Source organism: Malaclemys terrapin, chromosome 2 (genome assembly GCF_027887155.1).
Source record: "Malaclemys terrapin pileata isolate rMalTer1 chromosome 2, rMalTer1.hap1, whole genome shotgun sequence".
In the NCBI taxonomy this organism is placed as follows: Eukaryota; Metazoa; Chordata; order Testudines; family Emydidae; genus Malaclemys; species Malaclemys terrapin.
The window spans coordinates 275,993,459-276,015,956 of NC_071506.1; the positions used below are offsets into that span (position 1 = coordinate 275,993,459).

The 22,498-nt window shown below is 46.6% G+C and overlaps 1 protein-coding gene across 5 annotated transcripts in view; it reads right to left on the minus strand.

Annotated features, from left to right (window-relative positions):
* The window catches only part of CRHR2 (corticotropin releasing hormone receptor 2), a 272,679-nt gene that overhangs the window by 76,604 nt on the left and 173,577 nt on the right, over nucleotides 1–22,498 (minus strand). For all 5 annotated transcript variants that reach the window (XM_054016597.1, XM_054016598.1, XM_054016600.1 and 2 more), the window contains one exon: nucleotides 15,480–15,586. In XM_054016597.1, the coding sequence (XP_053872572.1) occupies nucleotides 15,480–15,586 (107 nt within the window). The remainder of the gene's footprint in view (nucleotides 1–15,479; nucleotides 15,587–22,498) is intronic.

Below are 22,498 nucleotides of genomic sequence, written 5' to 3' on the forward strand. Positions count from 1 at the left end.
CGGGCAGTGTGAGTGCCATTGAAAATCAGCTCGTGTGCCGCCTTCGGCACGCGTGTCATAGGTTGCCTACCCCTGAGATAGATAATAAGACAGAAAATATCATATTGCCTCTATATAAATCCCTGATATGCCCACATCTTGAATACTATGTGCAGATGTGGTGGCCCCATCTCAAAAAAGATATATTGGAATTGGAAAAGGTTCGGAAAAGGGCACCAAAAATGATTAGGAGTATGGAGCGTCTGCCATATGAGGAGAGATAAGAATGGGACTTTTCAGCTTGGAAAAAAGACGACTAAGGGGGATAGGATAGAGGTCTATAAGATCATGACTGGTGTGGAGAAAGAAAATAAGGAAGTGTTATTTACTCCTTCTCATAACACAAGAACTAGGGGTCACCAAATGAGATTAGTAGGCAGCAGATTTAAAACAAACAAAAGGAAGTATTTTTTCACAGAACGCACAGTCAACCTGTGCGGAACTCTTTGCCAGAAGATGTTGTGAAGGCCAAGACTAACAGGGTTCAAAAAAGAACTAGATAAATTCATGGAGGATAGGTTCATCAATGGCTCTTAGCCAAGATGGGCAGGGATGGTGTCCCTAGCCTCTGTTTGCCAGGGGATGGGCGACAGGGGATGGATCACTTGATGATTACCTGTTCTGTTCATTCCCTCTGGGGCACCTGGCATTGGCCACTGTTTAGAAGACAGGATACTGGGCTAGATCGACCTTTGGTCTGACCCAGTATGGCTGTTCTTATGTTCTTATGCTATTGTTACCCACGCTAGCTGGACTCAAGCTCGCTCAGGTAAACTAGCCCGTGCTCAGCTTTGGCTGCATCCACATACCCATAAAGTCAAAGCGATTGAGGTGAAGGCAGGCATGTGTTTCATGTTAGCCCCAGTAATATATGATTTCCCTCTTTGTCGAAATACTAATTACTTTTTTTATTCCATTAAAAAATATCCTGCCTATTTTTTATGCTCCCACCCGGATTCCTTCTTTTCCATCTGTGTTATATTTACAATGTCCTGCACTGTGCTGAGTGCCCTAACAAGGATTCCATTTTCAGTGCCCACAAAACTGCTAACAAGCATAACACACTCAAAATTCTTCCAGTCCATCTTCAAGGCAGGTAGATGGCAGAGTATCAGACTGGCTGATGCAAAACCACAATCAGGCATTTAAGACATTTAACGAACCTAAATTTAATGGGCAAAAATTGAAGCCAGGGTTGGAAAACCCACTATTACTTGGCATACCCTATGGGGTGGGAGCTAAATGACTATACTATTTCTCTACAGGCTTATCCTGGAGCTGTTGAAATCAATGGGAAAGCTCCCATTAAGTTCAATGGCTCAGAATCAGACCCCTAAAAAGGATTTACATAATAATGTTTGTATCACAAATGTATCCTTTTAATTCATTCCCGGTTCCCTCCATCATTGTATCCATACATTTGTGATTTTAATATGGAGCCTGTGAAGCCCTTGTTTTCAAACGAGCCCGATTCAGTGAGGACACACATAATTAAAATTAGCAACCATACAAATGTGCCGGTGATGTAGAAAGCTAGTTGAATTAATAGAATAATCTGCATGGAATTAATTGGAAACAATGACTTTACTGAAGGCGCCTGGTGGCCTCCTATTAATTCATGTACCGTTCCATTTATAATGATGTCCAATTAAAGCATCTGTTGAGAAGTCTGCCATGAAAAATCTGGCAGGAGAAACCGAACAGAGCTTTGCTGGACTTTCGCGTTCACTGAATGTTACAAGCTGCTAGTGGAAGTCTTCAGCAATATTTAATAAGCCACTTCACAGATGGGACTCTGGCCTCTTTTGCTTTTGCTAGGCTATGCAAAGCTAATGGGCAAACCATAAATGGCTCAGATTGGGAAGGCTGCCTTTACATCCATCCCTTTCCCAGGCTCAACACCTGTTTCGGTCCACTACTTTCTTTAGCCTGTGTCCAGGCATCCTTAAGTAGACTGGGGCTTCCCCAGGGTACATATGATTTGCTCTGTCTGTGTATTCTGGTACTCCTAACAGCTTGCAGACAGCGAAAGCATCTGGGTGGTTTGAAAGGACAATGGTCATGTTGGTGACAGTTGTCTAGGAGAGCAGAAATATTCCCAAATGTAAGGTTAGGGGAGTCATGTGGGAAGCACTGCAGATGCTCATTCTGGACACTTTCTCTATTGCAGGAGAATAATGGGCCAGTTACTGAGGTTAGAGCGTAATGTGCTGGAGGAAGGGAGAGGGAGCCAGTTAAGTCAAGGCTTAATATGTAAATAGACTAATAATAAACAAGCCTTGGGTTTAGTTGCGACACACACACAGGCCAGGGCTCAACATACTTCATATTTACAGTATTTTAAACCACTCCCAGTGACCGGATTAGGGCAGGCAGCTGAGTTCTGCTGCCTTTTCTGAAGCTCATTTCTTCTGCATTCTAGCTGATTCTCGACCGCCACATGCCGAGGGTGGTCGCTGTTTTGCAGTTCACGTGTTAAGACTCCCGCGCTAGTACTCTAAGTTTCGAAATGTCCGTGTAAACAATGCAACACGAAGAACAACTGTAGCACTCGGTGACTGTAAATGTTCATTGTTAGCAATAGTGCGGAGCATTGCAGGGCTGGGTGGCACAGTACTTAGGAGTACAGCCTGAGCAAGAGATGACGTGTGAAACGGGCCTGCCCCAGGAGTAACTCCAGGAGGCAGCTCCAGTATCTTCCCTGCCTTCTCTTTGCCCTGGAGGGTAAGTGGGGGAAGTGTGTGTCTATAGGAGAATAGTAATATACCAGCATTAAAGTATGCCATCCCTGCACCAGTTCAGCTGTGGTGTCTGGCATATTGGGATGGGGAAAGCGGGCAACTGTTGACGCATTTCCCCCTCCCGCCCAGCCACCTGCTCCAGCATAGGGGTGTTAGGGAGCAGGAACACAGTACATCCAGAACCGAGGTGCAGGTGGCCTGCAAACTGGTATAGGGGGTACTTACTGTCCCAGAGATGTGTAAGCCTAAATCACAAGCCAGCATATAGCAAATCAAGCCGCAGTCCCTGCTTTAATGATCTGACAATCCGAAGTGATCATGACAAGGACACTGGGGAAGAAAGGACAAGGAGGAGGAATACACAGGAGACAGCTATAGGGTTGCCAGTAGGCTAGTGCAATGTTTGAATATCGGGGCGGCAGTGTGACCTAAGACAGGGCCCCAAACTGAGCTTCAGGGGGCCTGGGTTCTATTTCTGGCTTTGCTGCTGGATGAGCTTGCGGAAGTCACTTCACCCTCCCCCCCGTGCCTCAGTTACCCCATTTGTACAATGGGGCTAATGATCCTTACCACGCTTTCAGGTCTACTGATGAAAAGTGCTATATTCGAGCCAGATATTATGCTCAAGGCTACAATTTAGTCATGGACAATTTAGTAAAATTATGGACAAGTCACGGGCAATAAACAAAAATTCACACCCATGGCCTGTCCATGACCTTTACTATAAACACCACTGATTAAATCTTAGCTGGGGGGGCCCCCAAGAAACGACTGCTCTGGGGGGTAAGCAGGGGGCTACTGCTCTGGGGGGTCCCAGGGATCAGCGCCATCGCCAGCTGCTGCTCAGCCCATCTGCATGGCCAGCGGCACTAGCCGCTGCTCGGGTGGTTCCCGGGCCCAGCAGCCGGGGCCACTGAGCAGCGGCTGGTGTGGTCACCATGTAGGGTGACCAGGCGTCCGGTTTCCAACCGGAACTCCTGGTCAAAAAGGGACCCTGGCGGCTCCGGTCAGCACCACCGACCAGGCCATTAAAAGTCCGGTCGGCGGCGCTGCAGCGCTAAGGCAGGCTTCCTGCAGCACCCCAGAAGCAGCCGTCAGGTCTGGCTCCTAGGTGGCTTTGGTTTGGTTTGGTTATTTGATCATGAATTTAAGTCTTTCAAGGTTGTTACCTTTATTGAAGATTTTTTTCTCCTGGATATATGTGGAAAAAAAGAATTAGAGTTTTGGATTTCGGCAAATGCAGGAAACAAAACAAGAAAATTAACTTACAAAATAGTGGGAATGTTCAGTAAAGCTACAGTATAAAATGCACATGAAGAAAGGAAGGGAAGAAAAATGGAATTTTAAAAAGGGAAGAATCTAGGGATTTGATAAAAATACAGGCTCCAGTCCTCTATGCATGACAGGAAATGCCTTCACGTGCCCTTGTTCCATGGTATAGAGCAGTGGTCTCCAACCTTTTTTGATCGCGCACCCATATCAGTAAAAAGTTTTTGAGCACGCACTCCCTGCCACATCGGCTCTACTATTTTTGCCAAAGCAAAAAAAAAAAAAAGCTGCTCGGACTCCTGCCCGAACTGACGAAGCAAAAAAAAAAAGCACCCCTCCTGCTGTACACCCCTAAGGAACCTTGGGCGCCCCCCCTGGGGTGCACGCACCCCACTTTGGAGACCACTGGTATAGAGTTCTCACATAAAGCTGGCTTAGTTCGTGGTCTGATCCACTGATCAGTTTCTGGTTTTCCTGATTCCCAATGTCTCAAATTGTGGCTGTGTAACTATCATGCTTATGCTTATCCAGATTAACCCCCCTCGCTCTTGATTTTAATTTTCCAGGCCTGAAGGTTGGGAGGCAATCTCTGGCAGGAGGAGGAGTGGGGGAAAGAAGGCACAGAACCGGAACACTGAAGCATGTGCGGAGGAATGGGTCGGGAGCTAAGAAGGCAGACAAGGAGACCCAGAAGAACTGCTGGCTCTCCGTGCCAGCCAATAGGAGAGCACAGGGCCATGTATGCAATAGGAAGAAGCTATGTGCCAACAGCCAAGAGGACAGTGAAGGATGGTGAACAATGAGGAATTCAGCAGGACAGACCATTGGGGATGGCTATGCATTGAGGGTTTCTGAAACTGCTTTCTGGAAACTAAAGGGTTAAATTGCCTTTCAATCTTCCCCATAGTTTAGGCATGTCATACATAGTCCAACAGCGGAGTACGGCTCCAGTAGCAACTCCCAAACAAATGGATTTTTACGATGGGAAATGCTAAGAAAACACGTTCACAGTCACCACCCGAGCAATCAGCCTGGGAAACACAGTCCCCAACTCCGCAAAGCACTTCAGCGTGCGTGCAAGTGGTTTGCTGAATAGAGAAGAACTCAAGCAGCTGCTTATGTTCAGTGCTGAACCAGGGCCATGATCTATTCAAAGCAAACCAACACTCCTGAAATGGCCTAAGTAATTCTATTGAGTAGAATCTATGGAACTACAAAATCCTGACACCTTCTCCAAGGTCTCAATTTTTGTAACCACGAAGTGTGTAAGGAGTTTTAACGTATCAGGGTCATATAGGCAGCATCGATGGATGTACTCCAAGAGACTTATCTAATACATGACACGGCTGCCGTACACTGTCGTCACCAGTCCAGGTAGCATCCATGACCATATATTTTTAGAAAGCATGATTTATAAAGCTGGAATAGACAAGCTGGAAACCCAGTATGCTAACACTGAGGCAGGTTTTGTCCCAGGGCTTAGTTAATGTGCTGCATCTGAGTGCATGACATGGCACTGCTTCATTATCCTCTCCTCGTTCTATGCAGAAATGGATCAGAGAAAGTTAATTTCATACTTAAGCAGTGATTGCACAGATTTTTTTTGCTCTCAATACGTACATCACTAATTATATGATAACATCTCATGTTTTTATATACACCCCCCTCCCCAGGAAATTCTTGAGTGTGTCATCATCTGTCTTATGATTTCTACTAAAAATACAGCACAATTTTAAAGGACTACAGAAGAAATGTGTACAAGGTAATTCTTCACACTGATACCCCAGCGACTCAAAGACCCCCTGAAAAATAAAATTGAAACACTAACACAAATAAATCAGGCAAATAAAACAAGCAATAAATACCCTAAGTAGATTTGTTTTTACCCTATAAAGGGAGAAGTGCCAGAGATGCTATAGAATCCAACAGGGACTTTGCACTTGCTCTTGATTTTACTTGGAAGGCATCCAGACACTATGGTGATGGGCGGCAGGACAAAACCCTAAAATTAGATTAGATAAAATAGAACACTGTGTGCGCACATACACTGAACATCTACATTGACACTGAAGCTAATGAGAATTGCAAGTGCTCAATGTTTCTGGGGAAAAATCAGGACTTTTCTACTTAAGTGTCTAATTTTAGAGACCCAGGTTTGAAAATATTCATTCTGGTTGCTCTTTTCATAAATACCTTATGTCATTGGCTCTCAACCTTTCCAGACTACTGTACCCTTTTCAGGAGTCGGATTTGTCTTGAGTACCCCAAGTTTCACCTCACTTAAAAACTACTTGCTTAGACAAAAATACAGAAGTGTCACAGCGCACTACTACTGAACAATTGCTGACTTTCTCATTTTTACCATATAATTATAAAATCAATCTATTGGAATATAAATATTGTATTTACATTTCAGTGTATAGTATATAGAGCAGTATAAACAAGTCATTGTCTGTATGAAATTTTAGTTTGTACTGACTTCACTAGTGCTTTTTATGTAGCCTGTTGTAAAATGAGGCAAATGTCTAGATGAGTTGATGTACCCTCTGGAAGACCTCTGCATACCCCCAGGGGTATGTGTACCCCTGGTAAAGAACCACTGCCTTATATTACAGGTTTCAGAGTGGTAGGTGTGTTAGTCTGTATCAGCAAAAAGAATGAGGAGTCCTTGTGGCACCTTAGAGACTAACAAATTTATTTGGGCATAAGCTTTTGTGGGCTAAAATCCACTTCATCTGATGCATGCAGTGGAAAATACAGTAGGAAGATGTATATATACACACACAGAGAACATGAAAAAATGGGTGTTGCCATACCAACTATAATGAGACAAATCAATTAAGGTGGGCTATTATCAGCAGGGAAAAAAAAATTTTGTAGTGATAATCAGGATGGCCCATTTCCAACAGTTGACAAGAAGGTGTGAGTAACAGTAGGGGAAAAAATAGTTTTACTTTGTGTAATGACCCATCCACTCCCAGTCTTTATTCAAGTCTAATTTAATGGTGTCCAGTTTGCAAATTAATTCCAGTTCTGCAGTTACTTCTTGGAGTCTGTTTTTGAAGTTTTTTTGTTGGAGTATTGCGACTTTTAGGTCTGTAATTGAGTGACCAGGGAGGTTGAAGTGTTCTCTGACTGCTTTTTGAATGTTATAATTCTTGACGTCTGATTTGTGTCCATTTATTCTTTTGCGTAGAGACTGTCCGGTTTGCCAATGTACATGGCAAAGGGGCATTGCTGACACATAATGGCATATATCACATTGATGTGCAGGTGAACGAGCCTCTGATGGTGTGGCTGATGTGATTAGGTCCTATGATGGTGTCCTTTGAATAGATATGTGGACAGAATTGGCAACAGGCTTTGTTGCAAGGATAGGTTCCTGGGTTAGTGTTTTTGTTGTGTGGTGTGTGGTTGCTGGTGAGTATTTGCTTCAGGTTGGGGGGCTGTCTGTAAGCGAGGACTGGCCTGTCTCCCAAGATCTGTGAGAGTGAGGGATCCTCCTTCAGGATAGGTTGCAGATCCTTGATGATGCGCTGGAGAGGTTTTAGTTGGGGGCTGAAGGTGATGGCTAGTGGCGTTCTGTTACTTTCTTTGTTGGGTCTGTCCTGGAGTAGGTGACTTCTGGGTACTCGTCTGGCTCTGTCAATCTGTTTCTTCACTTCAGCAGGTGGGTATTGTAGTTGTAAGAATGCTAGACAGAGATCCTGTAGGTGTTTGTCTCTGTCTGAGGGATTGGAGCAAATTCGGTTGTATCTTAGAGCTTGGCTCTAGACAATGGATCGTGTGATATATCTTCCCACTGTATTTTCCACTGCATGCATCTGATGAAGTGGGTTTTAGCCCACGAAAGCTTATGCCCAAATACATTTGTTACTCTCGAAGGTGCCACAAGTACTCCTCATTCTTTTTGCCTTATGTTAGTGTCTTTTGTAAAGTAAATGATGCTTACAGGTGCTGATTTACACTTACCACTATCATGGTAAAAACTAAAATTTCAACTTTGTCTGCGATAGGGAAATATTTCAAAAACTTTCCCAGCATTTCCAAGTCTAGTTGACCTCCATGGGTATTAGCAATGGAGGGAGGACTGGGGTAGATAGGCCTCTGGCATTTTAGGAAACATGTCATCTAATTTTGCACAAAGCAGATCTATTCAATATGGTGCTTAAAAGGCTGGCTCCCTGTCTACACTAGGGCTCCCAGTGCTGCTAATACCAGTAGTGCTGAACCAGCATTAGCAATAACAGGGAAATTTTTAAAAAAAATCTCCTTCTTTTAGACTTGGCTTATGAGCGTGTAGTTTATTAACACAGCCCTGCATACATACACTATTAATGATTTGTATTACCGTAGGACCTAGATACCCCAAGTCTCATTGGAACCCCACTGTGTTAAGTGCTGTACGTAATAAGAGGCAATTCCTGCCCTGAGAAGCATACAGTCTAGACCAGAGGTGAGCAAACTACGGCCTGTGGGCCAGATTGTTCTGCCCGGCCCTTGAGCTTCTGGCTGGGGAGGCTAGCCCTCGGCTCCTCCCCTGCTGTCCCCCCTCCCCCGCAGCCTCAGCTCGCCGTGCCGCCAGCACTCTGGGCAGCATGGCTGCGGGGCTGGCTCCAGCCCGGCGGTGCAGCTAACAGACATGCTGCTCTGAGTGGCATGGTAAGGGGGCAGGGAGCGGGAGGGTTGGATAAGGGGCAGGGAGTCCCAAGGGGCAGTCAGGGAGCAGGGGGCGGTTGGATGAGGCGGAGGTCCTCGGGGGGGGGCGGTCAGGGGATGGGGAACGGGGGGGTTGGATAGGTATGGGAGTCCCAGGGGGCCTGTCAGGGGATGGGGGTGTGGATAGGGGTTGGGGCAGTCAGGGGACAGGGAGCAGGGGGGGTTGGATAGGGGGTGGGGTCCCGGGGGGGGTTAGGGGTGGGGAGTCCCAGGAGGGGGTGATCAGGGACAAGGAGCAGGGGGCGGTTGGATGGTCCTCGGGGGAGGGGGGATCAGAGGACAGGGAAGGGGGGGGTGGATAGGCGTGGGAGTCCCGGGGGGCCTGTCAGGGGGCAGGGGTCTGGATAGGGGACAGGGAGCAGGGGGAGTTGGATAGGGGGTGGAATCCCGGGGGGGCAGTTAGGGGCAGGGGGTCCCGGGAGGGAGTGGTCAGGGGATAAGGAGCAGGGGGGGTTGGATGGACTGGAGGTTCTGACGGGGGCAGTCAGTAGGGAAGTGGGAGGGGGCGGATAGAGGGCGGGGGCCAGGCTGTTTGGGGAGGCACAGCCTTCCCTACCTGGCATTCCATACAGTTTTGGAACCCCAATGTGGCCCTCCGGCCAAAAAGTTTGCCCATCCCTGGTCTAGACAGACAAAGGATGGGAGAGGAAAGAGGAAGACAGTGAGTTGCCCAAGGTCGCAGAATAGATATGTGGCAGAGCAAGGACAAGCACTCAGGTTTCCCAGACCAGTGCCCTTGCCACTAGATCATACTGCATCTGACGTACTATAGGAGCTTCAGCCCTTTTGTTCCCTAATACAAAAGGTTGTAACAATGCCTATCTAGTATCTAATTAGGTAGCGTTTCTTTGCAGAGATCTTTCCTTCAGTCTTGCAGCAGGAAGGAAACCTTCAGCATAAACACATAATGGACGGTGCCGAATTCTGCATTCTTAAACCTACAATCTGAGTGCTCAGCTTCAGTCTGTCCCCGAGCATCTTTTTAACACATGTCTTGGCACCGCCAGCTTTTGCAATAGAGTCTCAAATACGCCTCTTGTTTAAGTCACCATTTAAGAGCATTTTTCATGCCCTGCTGTGATAACTGACAGACAGAAATGGATTAAATGAGGCTAGTGAGAGAATGGCATAATGCACACACCTGCTACATTGCATTCATCACAGGGAATTGCTCTTTTCCCTTGCAAGTCTGAGTGCTGCTGTACAGAAAGGTACATTCAGATGCGTAAATGTCTGAGCCTATATTCCTATGATCACAGCAAACGTGGCCAACTTTTTAAGTCTCAGTCAGTATTAATTGCGCAAGATCTCCGCGCAATTTGGTCAATTCCCCAGTGTTCGTTATTTGCTAATGCAATGTCCTAGTACTCCACGTTATGAAGCCATCTCTCCAGGGATGCGCTGCCTCTCCCTTGACTGGTTTCTGTATGCCACTCAATCATCCTCTTTCATCCTTACCAGCGATACTGCATCAGCTGGCAGAGTTTTCTCAGCAGCCTACAGATCAAGAGACAGTCAAAGGGACTCCTGTGACTTGGGGGATTGGAGAGCAGGTCCTTCTGCTTCCAAAACCACAGGCTCTTATCACAGAAGCTAAAGGGGAATCTTGGAGAAGTGGCAGAGCCTTGGGGAAGGCCAGGGCAGGGGTGTTTCTAACTTTCTAATCGTACAAAACCCCCTCATGGGGTTTCAGGCGGCAGCCCGAGCCCAAATGTCTACGCTGCAATTTTTATTTCCGCAGCCCGAGCTCACTGACCGGGCCAGCCGCAGCCACGCCATGGGTCTTTTATTGTAGTGCAGACGTACCCACAGACACTTAGAGCTGGCTGAAAAACGGCAAACATTTTTCATGAAAAACATTTGAAATATTCTGAAGAAAAAAAAAGGCAAAAATTTGAAAGTTAGAAAAAATGAGACCAGCTCTACAAACATTTAGAGCATCTTATTCCAACCCCTGGACAGCCTGGCTACGCTGACACCGGCCTTGTAAAATTCTGTTTGCCCCAGGTCAGTAACTTTGTCAGGCAAGCAAAACCTCCTCCCTCCCTCCAGTCACCACCACGGCATTAAGGGTGGTCTCAAGAAGATTTTTGTGCCTGGGCTGATAAAGTCTCATGATAATGTTGCAAGGCCGCACGTTAACAGCAATGAGCGCATTAAGACTTTCTTCATTTTCATGTAAAAACCTGTACCCTGACTCATTCAAACGCGAGCTCACATTTTCCCTTTTCCACCTAGAGTTCTTAACATTCACAGAGTTTTACCATCCACACTTGGCACAGCAACGATGCAGGCGTTCCCGAGAGCAAAAGTTATAACAACATTGGTTCCTCAGTGATCATGGCAATGGGGTTGGTCAGTGCTAATAACGGTCATTGACAGCTGTCTAGCTGAAAGCTTTCACGGCATCCTTGTCTTACGGGAAGGAAAGCGTTGTATAAGGGAGTTAATGATTGCCAACCCTCCCCCCCCCCCCAGAGTGCCAGTCACATGTCAGGTGTACTACCACTTGAAGGCAAGCACTGTAGGTGCTAGCCCTGCTGGGTCCCAAAAACCACTCAGACACATGGCTAAGGGAAAGGGTCATTTACCAGGGCTGGTAGGAAAGGGAAGGGCAGTCTAGTGGAGACAGGACTTTTCAGGCCTAGTGCCTGAGATGCCCGCTCCAGTCCAGTCTCTAGACAAACAAATAGGAGCTTGCGGGTTTCTAAGCCAGGCTCAGTTAGTCTCTCTCATTGGGGCCCCTCCGCATTGGCTCCTTACGCAGCCACTGCTGCTCCCCCACAAGTCCCACACAGACCTGCACCCAGTCACAGCCTGGTCCACACGCAGCTCTGCGCATGGGTCCTGGGCCTTCTGCTTCGAATTCAGCTTCTCTCCAGCTCGCCACATGGCTGCTGCTTCAGCGTCTCTGCAGCTCCTGGCTACCCGGGCAGCTGCTGCTCTCATAGGGTTGCCAACTTTCTAATCGCACAAAACTGAACACCCCTGCCCTGGCCTTCCCCGAGGCTCTGCCACTCCTCCGAGGTCCCGCCCCTCGCTCAGTCCATCCCCCCTTCCTCTGTCGCTCGCTCTCCCCCACCCTCACTCACTTTCACCGGGCTGGGGCAGGGGGTTGGGGTGCGGGGGCAGTATGGGCTCTGGGCTGGGGATGCGGGCTCTGGGTGGAACCAGAAATGAGGGGTTCAGGGTGCAGGAGAGGACTCCAGGCTGGGGCAGGGGATTGGAGTATAGGGGGGTCAGGGCTCTGGGTGTGGGTTCTGGGGTGGGGCCAGGGATGAGGGGTTTGGGGTGCAGGAGGGGGCGCGGTGAGGGCTCTGGGGTGGGGCCGGGGATGAGGGGTTTGGGGTGTAGGAGGGGGCTCAGGGCAGGGGAAGTGAGTTGGGGTATGAGGGGGGGTTGCGGGGTGTGGGTTCCGGGAGGATGTTTGGGTGCAAGAGGGGACTCTGGGCTGGGGCAGGGGGTTGGGGTGCAGGAGGAGGTGCCCTTGGTTATGTGTGGGTAGGATCTGTGTCTGCAGAGGGATGACTTAAGCCTTTAATATCTGTGCCCAGAATATTCAGCCTTTGAGTTAACACAGTAGCAAGGCACCATGCAATCGGCACTGAGTAAGACTCCAAAGCACAGTGCAGAAGGCGAGCACCATGGAACAAATACACCTGGCCCCTGCAGAGACAGCCCGCTGCTTCTTTTAAATGGCTATTATTCCTCGTGAACAGATGTCAGGCTGGCAGCACCAGGGAAGGAGGTCCGCTGCTCTGCCCATAAAACAGCACAGGTTTACCTGGCGCTGCTTCAGCCTGGACCTTGAGGGACCACCTTAAGGAATGAGGCGGTAGTTTAACCTCTTTGCCAGTTACAGCATTGGCTTCTCTGATAGGGACATCTGGTTCACTGAGTACTCAACTGACAGCCCACAGCCCTATTTCACACAGGCCATTAAAGAGTCATTAGGTGGTAATGACTTGTAAGCCACTACTAGCTTTGGTCCTGATGCTCCCTTCTACCTGCCCTGCCAGAGCAAAGGAAAAGCTGACAGACTGGGGGTGAGAAGATGGAGCTCCACAGCGTACTCCCCATCCATTGGAGCCTTCCTTCCATGGCAACTGTGGCTTGGGAGCAGGCATGTCACAAAGCTAAGGACATGTGGTGGGAGGGGGAAGGGGAGAAGAGGAAGATAGCTAGAAATGACCAGGTCTGGTTCTACTACTGCTTGTAGCATTTAGTCCTGCTTATTTTATGAGAGAATATTCTGAATTCCTTTATTTTCCCTACTGAATCAGTGTCCTCATACATCCAGAATAATAATAAAAAAAAAAATAATAGAAAAAAGCCCCGTTGTTTTGCTTGTAGAATAAATTTTCAGGGAAAATGTGTGAAATATTTTTGGGTCCAAAAAAGAACTGTGCAACAGGAATCTGGATCACGGACAATGGACCAGATCCTCAGCTGCTGTGAGGGCAGCTCCTCTGAGATCAATGGAGCTTATGCTGATTTACACCAGCTAAGGATCTGGTGTAATGTTCGTAGGGACTTTTGATACTAAAATGACCCGGATGTGTGCTGTACGGAACATTAGATGATCATTTTAAAGCACTTTAGTATTAGGTAATATATTAATTCATGGCATCTATAAAGGTAGCAGATACTATGGTGATGAACATGGTATGAGAGCCTATCTAGAACAGAAACCACTAAAAAACTGCAATAGTTTTTAATACAAAACTCTGAAGTTGACTGCTGGGCTTCAGGCTTGAATTCAAGATTTACAAGGCAAAAAACTAATTTAGAAGAGAGCAACTAGGTTACTTCTATATTAGAAGCTAGGCAAATTATACATTTATGAAGAATTATCTAATTGCGGCTTCCTTATTTACTTAGGCATTTATAAAAGATTTAGATTCAGAGAGGGAATGTAGTTAAAATGAATTATTTGCATCTTTTATTAGATATAAATTAACCAAGGTGCCCAGACATCATGGTGATTAGTGATATAGAAACAGTAAAGAGTCTGGAAAGTTAAAATGTCAGATCCCTTCTTGGAGAGCTCTCAGATATATTGGACGATAATGTTTTTTTCTTCCACTATTCTAGTATGGATGTTCCATGAAAGAATTTAGGGGGAGGAGGAGATGATGGGTCAGATGTTGATAAATTTGTTACTCTTTGTAGGGTGACCCAAGAGCAGAGCTTCGAGTAGGCTCAGCAGCATGATGGGCCACATTCTGCAGCAATGTTAACTCATGCCATCTTCATGAAAAACACCCTTCATGGCCATCATGTAATCCCTACAAAAGCCACACACAACTATGGCTCCCAGTTGAAAACAGTCAATGATGTAAAATTAACCAGTGGTAATTTTCAACTGTTTCTCCCCTCACACATGTGTTCTCCCAGCAGGAGTGGCGGCAGAAGGTCCCGCCCCGAAATGCCGCCTCCCACAGAGGTGGAGGACGGTCCCGCCACCGAACTACCGCCGCGGTCGCCGCCCCCCAAATTGTAGTGCCCTAGGCGACTGCTTAGGTTGCCTAATGAGTTGCGCCAGCCCTGTCTCCCAGCAGTCCCATATCCTCTCCCCAGGCCTTGCTCTCCCGGTGGTAACTTCTGCTCCCAGCATAGAGGAGAGCTTGTATCTGGTTTCAGTGATTCACCTCCCCTTAGTCCTGGGCCCTGGCTGCCCAGTGCTGATGGTGGTATAAGAACCTACACAGAAGAAAAATCCGAAGGTCCTTATTCAGTTTATGCACAGTCCCTATTTAGGTGAACTCCTAAGGATTTCCAACGGGAGCAGGATAATTTCTGAGCACCGTAAAAGGTGGTGGAAGTCGATAGTTGCCACGATGGGCTCGATCCACTGAAGTCAATGGAAAGACTCCACTGAGTTCATTGGCTCCCGCCCAGTTCGCACATGCAGCTCCTGACCACGTGCAGATGATTATGCGCCCACCCATTCAGAACGCTGGCTAGGCTGGTGGAGGGACTTAACAGAAATGAACACGGATGGTGCCAGCAAGGGTTTTCATCAAAGGACAACACATGTGGCCAAAACAGAGACTTAGTCCAGTCCCAGGACCCTGAGTGGGAGGCTCCCTTCCTTCTCACGGGCAGGCTCCTGCATCTCTCTCTCAAGCGCCAATATACAGTGCTTCCTCTGAGAGCCAGGGGAAGCTGCAATTAGGATCAAGGTTTATTCTTTGCAGGCTGGTCACTGGGGATGACAATCCCAAACACTCCCATCTAACGGGGGCGATGGAACAGGTAAAGCCTGATCCAAAACCCACCGGCGTCAAGGGAAAAACTCCCAACGACCCCAGTGGGCTTCGGAGCAGGACCTTACTCATCAGCTAGCATGTAACACACCTCATTTCCATGCATTTGCATAGCAATTTGCAAGGTGACCCACTCAAATACCAGCTCACGTATCCTTCCCTTATCAAGTGTTCTTTGCAGTCACAGGTCCTCTGCTGTAGCATTAAATCATTCCGTTTCACTTCTGAATACCAATAGGGCTCTTAGCCCTCAGAGCAGTAGCACATCACTGATATATTATATGGACACTAATCAGTGGAAACTCCATACACAGTCAGAAGAATTGGATCTATATAGTTTTTCAACACCATACGCAATCCGGAGAATGCTATCACAGGGACTGAGTAACGTGAGATAGTCACACATCCAAGAAAATTAACCAAAAATGAATAGATTACTCACCTCAAGCACAAGAAAAGCATAAAGGCAACAATAAGCGCTCCTATAGATATACAGTGCCCCAGGTAGTTTATGAAGAGAGCAATCTTGTAATGGAGTGCATACTTCCTCTGGAGGTAAAGAGATAACATGATTAAATCAGCAGAATCTCGGAGCTCTGACATTAAGGAACAGTTAATCAGTTTAGGAAACTATAATTACTTTTCTTGATTTTAAGATGATCTTATTATAGTAACCCAAGGGCTACAGTTTATGGATGAGCCAATCATATTGTCCAGACATAAACAAGCAGTTCTTCTAACCACAACATGTGTTTCAGTTTGGAATTTTTTCCATATAGATCTGGCCAAATAGAACTTTTCTGTGGAATTTCAATAGGATTCAGTATTACCTGGCTTATACTGTTTAAATCTTCACACCTTAAAGCCAGCCATGGCGTCAAAGGCATGGGACACTCTGGAAAGACAAACTTCTCACGATTCCGACAGGAAACGAGACGGTAACATTTGTTAGATGTCCAGATATTATTTGTTCAGTAGCCAGTGTTAAGGTCAGGCTGGTTTCCCTAATATTAACTCTAATGGTTAAAGTTTTCTTATGAAAATAAATAAAAATAAATAATATTCTGTGTCATTGAAGCACTGTGCAAACTAAGGGCCTGATCCTTCAAACTTGTATTTGAATTTATAAAGAGCTGGAATCTGGTGATCTGAGCACAGGGCTGGGAGCCCCCAAATTCTACACCCAATTTTGACAGTGACTTACTCTGTGGCAAACTTTAATGTACATTTCTCTCTGTCACAGGGTATTGTAAGAATAGATCAGCTAGACCCTGATCCTGCAGACAAAGGTTTAGTTTTAAGCACGTGAATACGCCCATTGAAATAAATGGGATTAATTTTGTGTTTAACTGATTAATTCTCACAATAAATACATAAAAGATTGCCTGTCTGTGAGCTGTAGTCAGAAAGAAGCAGCCCATACTTCATGCTAGTGGGTGGCAGGAATGCAGTATTAAAATGAACACTGGCACTGGTAGAAAACCAGCAAGGATTTTCCATTGAAAAATCTTAAAATAAAGAGAAATATTTTCCTTTTGTTCCAATTTTTCATTGAATTTGTAAGTTTTTTGACTAAATGGAAAATTTTCAGTTTCTCCCCCATTTCTATCGTTTTTTCCCTCCCCAGACTTGGTCCCACTGGAAGGCAAAAGAAAAAAAAAGAGAAAGGAAAAGGAAGCTTCAGAAAATGAAAAGCAATTTTTTTCGTTTGTCAAAACCCAACAATTTCAGTGTCCCATCAAAACGCCCTTCGGCCAAAATGAAAATTTTCATCAAAAATTTTCATTTCAGTTGAAAAATCCTTTGTGGTCACATACAGGTTTTGAGGAATGATTTTTCCCACCAGCTGAAGTAAATAGCGTTCTCAAGGCTGAAAAATGACACACACCCCGCAGCAGCTACCTAGAAAGACTGCCCTGCAGGCAACATTTTCATGATCAAATCTACCTGAGTCTTCAGCAGATAGCATAATATGCTGTCCTTTGAGAGAACTAAGTTATATGTGGCAGGGGAGTTAAGTGCATTCTGAAATCCCTTAAACTCTCACTCTCACCTGCCCATTTCTGAATAGCCCTGAGGAAGAACAGAAACAAGAATCGAACAATATGACCTTTATTTTACCAATGTCACCAGATAACCAAAGGGCGAGGGGATGTCTTATAATTTGAACTGTACCTAACTCATCAAATGGCAGTTCGCATACATCATTCATGTAAAAATATATTGATCCGATGCATTACAGTCTTTATTTTTTGCTTAAATGCCATTTGAGTGCTAAGCACTTTCTGGAAATAATATAATATTTCCTCCTGCCCAGAAGAGCTTACCTTGTAAATTAGACATTACTCATCTCATTTGCGTCATGACTATTATTTTAACTTTGCACATATTGAACAGTGTTACAGTTTTGAAGACAAACTTTGAAAATATGAACTCCTTTTTCAAACACTGGCACCGGAGAGGAAAAAGGATAGTCTTTGCTGTCAGTGATGCTAATAACAGACTCAGGTTTTCCCCAAGGCAAACTCAGAACCCGTAGAGAGAAGCACGGTATTAATGCCTATAAAACACTGGACTGATTTGGTGGTAAAGCCACCCATGGTCCGCCTATGCCAGAGTTCACATCTCGTGTAGAAACTGGAGCAACAGCACCAGTGCTGCAACACGCTGACACATTTTTTCCTACAGCCAACATACCCTGATCCCCCTCCTACACCCCAAACCCCCTCTGCTAATGTAACACATTGGTAAACTGTATGTTGCAGCCCCAACTCCGCCCTTCCCCATGTCTTATTCACATAGAGGATAATAATCTACTACTGCTGCCAGACAGATTACGCCTTCAGTTCAAGTCGTTGATGTCAGTTTTGCACTGCTGAAGTTACCAGGATAAAATCCAGCTGCTAGCTCATGAGGCAGCTCCTAACACTAACAAGTGAATGAAGAGTCATGTGGTATACAGAATAACATGGCCATGTCATAGCAGCCATGCCTACCAGACAGGCACAGCTCACGCTACACACACTAGAATGGGACCAATTGGCTGATATGACAAAGTGACAATCATTACTGATAACGTGGTCGTGCTGCACATATAGCGACATTGTTTCGAGTCAGCCTCTATCAGTTAAACTGGGACCAGGTGCAGGAAAACCAATTCAGTGTCTTGGATTCACAGGGCTGGTCCAAATGGTCTCTTTACAGCCAGAGTTCAAACAAACGCAAGATGCCTTTCTTCCTTCAACAGACTCTCCCTGTCCCAGCTGGGGTCTGATTCCCTAATCTCTCCAAACCATCCTGGCCAATGACTCAACATCTGACTGTAATCATAGCTCCACTTAACCGAGCACATCTCCCCAGCCTGAGCTGGGTCTCATTTTCTGCTGGTTGAGTCCCCAGACAGTTCCTGCAGAAAGGACAGGTATCTCTAATAGATTCCCTACTGAACCCCTTTGCAGAGTGTCTGGTCAGTCTAGATTTCATCCCGTACCTGCACTGAACTATCATGTCTAGGAGCCCTGACTGTTAGTGCTGGCACTGTCTGCTGCCTTGGTCTTACTGCACACAACACACACATTTTCTAGAGTCCCTTGAAGAGCTGGTTCGAATTGACCTGTGAGACAAAGGAAAAGTAGGAGCCCAGTTGTCTATGCTACCTCAAGGCTTCTGTATTTTCTCCCAAAATATTCCTCTAGGCTCCTGGGGGCTTTGACATCCCATGTACCATTTTGATACAAAAGCACATTTGTTGGCTCCTGCTCTATCTCCTAACGCAGCTACTTCTCGTCCCTTCTCTCTTAGCAATGTCAGAACATGGTCGCCCACCAAGCTTATGCAGAACAAAACCAGACATGCCCTGTGCGCAGGTGTAGCTACAGAAAGTCCCCCTTTTACAGCGCCTTGTGCACTCTCGCACGGCCGGCGAACGAGAATGTTACTTCAGGCCAGTTACGGGGAAGGTTTCCATGAGGCGCAAACCTGCTGAGCTGAAACTGTACATCAGTTTCCCAGGATGCTACCGAACAGTCATCATAAGGACCCCTGGTCACCCAACAGTGCAGGGGGAGGGGCACTGCCCATCACTCAGGGGGAACTTGGAAGTTGAGTGGCCAGAGTATGATGCACTAGCCATCCCCATTTACATAAGGGGCCCCACTTCAACTGGACTATTCGTGAGAGTAAAGTTAAGCATGTGTGTTTGTGGAACTCCCTTGTGAGTGTGTGCTAAAGGCCATCCCCCACCCCCGTGTGTCTGTTAGTGCCCCAGCTAGAAGCTAGCTTTAGCAAAAAGCGTAGCAGCTTGTGCTTTTTGGCTCTGAGGTTTCCAGTTCCGTTCCTGGTGCACCAGTCACATTTGAGGAATCAGGGCCCAGCCTGCTTTGAAGATAAGGATTTAGGCTCCCAAGCATAACATCCAGGCCTGAAAATGGGACTTTTTTATATTAAAACCAGATTGATGGATGTGGTCACTTGGCACCAACTCGCCCATCTGTGGCATCTATTAAGATTATTCAGTAACAATAGCGCATGCATGTGGGTGCATCTCACTTTTAATCAAAAAGGAGATTACAAGGAATCTGTGGGGAACACATTTGTTCACAAATCAATCCAGGTTTTATTCTTAGGTATTTGAGGAATATTCATAAACTTTAATACTTGTAAAGTTTGTCATTGCCCTTTAAGGATCTACTAAATGAGTTTTTAAGCTTTTGCAAACACAGAAGGTTTGGGGGGGGGGGGGAATCACAACTTTCATATACTGAAGAAATAGGTGGTTTAAGAAGTTTTATCATATTATCATAGCTGTAGGATTTTAAAGCAAAGAGCAAAGGAGAAAATCCCCTACTGCAGTGGCAACACCTATCCAACCCCTGCAAACAAAACTCATCTGCATTTGCCTTTACAAGGATGTTAACTGTTCAACGTCATGCAAGAAAAAGGAGAAGTGGGTTTAGAATGTGTTTCCCTGGACAGGAACAGCAAACGATACTATTTGGGCACCACACCTGCCTGACCTAAATTAAAGGAAACATATTTCTTGCGCTAAAATCACCTTCAAGGCTTTGCACACGACTGTTCCTGCCTCCATCTGAACATTAGTTCCCACCTACATTAGTTATCCCTGTGCACTAGGCTCTAACTCTTTTAATCGCAGGGTACGTCTTCACTACCCACCGTTTCGGCGGGTAGCAATCGATTTATCCGGGATCGATATATCGCGTCTCGTTAAGACGCGATATATTGATCCCCGAATGCACTCACCGTCAACTCCGGAACTCCACCAGAGCGAGCGGTGGTAGCGCAGTCGATGGGGGAGCCACGGCCGTCGATCCCACGCCGTGTGGACCCCAGGTAATTCGATCCAAGATACTTCGACTTCAGCTACGCTATTCGTGTAGCTGAAGTTGCGTATCTTGGATTGATCTCCCCCCCAGTGTAGACCAGCCCTTAATGAGTCCCTGGTCTCCTTCCACTGGTGACTGATTTTTCCTTAAGCCACCCTCGATACCTCTAACAGTCTCCCCTGTCCAGTGCACCAGTCAGTCTCAGGATAGATCTACAAAAGTCATGGGTTGTGACTGCACCACTAACCACCTCTCTGCTGCGTTACTAGGTCTCACAACATGCAGTGCTTTTCTTCGGGCCGCAACTCCCGGAGTCATGGGATGTGAGAGAAGCTCAGGGTTCATTTTTAAAATAAATGTTAGTTTCTAGCCCGCAAGGTTGCAGGGAAGAGCTCGAAAACGTGACCTGAGTGCACTCTAAAAGCTTGGAAACCAACCAAAAGGGAAATGAAAAGCAGCCCATTATTTATGTTTTTAAACAAATCATGATTTCTAATTCCTGGTCTACACTAGGGGAGGGGATCGATCTATGTTACATTATTTACGTAGCTGAAGTTGTGTAACTGAAGTTGACGTACTTAGATCGACTTACCGCGGTGTCTTCACCACAGTGAGTTGACTGCTGCCGCTCCCCCATCGACTCCGCCTGCGCCTCTCGCATCGCTGGAGTACAGGAGTCGATGGGAGAGCGCTATGGGGTTGATTTATTGCATCTACGCGATAAATCAACCCCCGCTGGATTGATCGCTGCCCGCTGATCCGGCAGGTAGTGTAGACATACCCTAAGGCACTCTCAGGATTTTGGGGGCTCTGTCTGACTCATGAATGTTGAATACTTGGGGTTGGCAATACGGAAAGTCCTGTGCCGTCTATTCTTGCTTTCACACCTGCCCTTAATCCACCTTAACATACAAGTCACATTAAACTAAAGCAAAAAGTCGGAATGAACAACCGAATTCTGAACACGAGCCAGCTATTTTTGGTGCTTCCCTCCCTGTCCCTCCTCCTTTGCTAGAACGAGGGCTAATTTTGATTATAAACTCCTCAGGCAGGTGGGACTTTCATATGTTTGTAAAGGGTCTTGCATCTCTCCAGGAAAGGAGAGAAAAAACAAAGAAATATCCGTAAATCCCTGTGCTTCTAGAGTGAAATTCACCCCTGGGCAGAGGTTAGCACAATGCCTACGTACCACTTACAAACAGGAGAATAGAAAGGATTAAACTGGCACATGGGTGTTGTACCTGTGCTCTGTGCAAGGGTGAACTTCCCTTTCATCTACGAGGGGAGGTTGCCAATCTGAGAACACAGAATTTCACACAAAGCTTCCAGCCTTCTTGAATGAGACTGTAGAATTTAACAAAGAGGAATAACATTTCCGTAAGCTCTTGTGTATTACAGGGTGTGCTGGCTCTGCAGTCCAACCATTCTGCTACAGGACTACATTATTGTCAGTTCTCCCTGTGTCTGCTGATGATAAAATGAGGTTGAGGATTGGGAATGCTTGGGACCGACAGATGCCATTTACCCTGCGGGACCAGGTGGTAAAAACACATCAGGCAGCAGTGAATATATTAGTACAGTAGTAGTAATAATAGTATTACAGTAGCAGCTATTGGCCCCAAACGACATTCAGTCCCCATTGTGCTAGGGACTGTACAAACACAGAGTAAGAGGCAGTCCCTGCCCCAAAGAGCTACCAGACAGACTGGGCTACTTAGACTGTAAGCTCTTTGGGGCAGGGACTGCACGTGTAGACATTCCTTAGCTAGCTTGAGCAACAACAGCAGGGAAGCCGTGGCAGCACAGGCTGCACAAACCCACCCAGGGGGTGTGCAGAGAGAGGGGCAAGCAGGGGCATGGTCCCCCCGCCCCAAAATCTCCATGTGTCCCTGCAGCCCGGGGAGGGAGAAAGCTGAGCTCCTCACCCCCTGCTGGAGTCCCACGTTGCCTCTGCCTTCACACCCCCCCACTCACCTCAGAGGGGGTCTGCAAAGCAGGCAGAAGCACTGGGACTGCAGCAGCAGGGAAGGAAAAGCAGGAGGCTGCAGCCGTAAGGATGTCGGGAGGAGGATCTCAGCCAGCAGCTCTGCTGTTTCCTCCCTCCCTGGACTGCAGA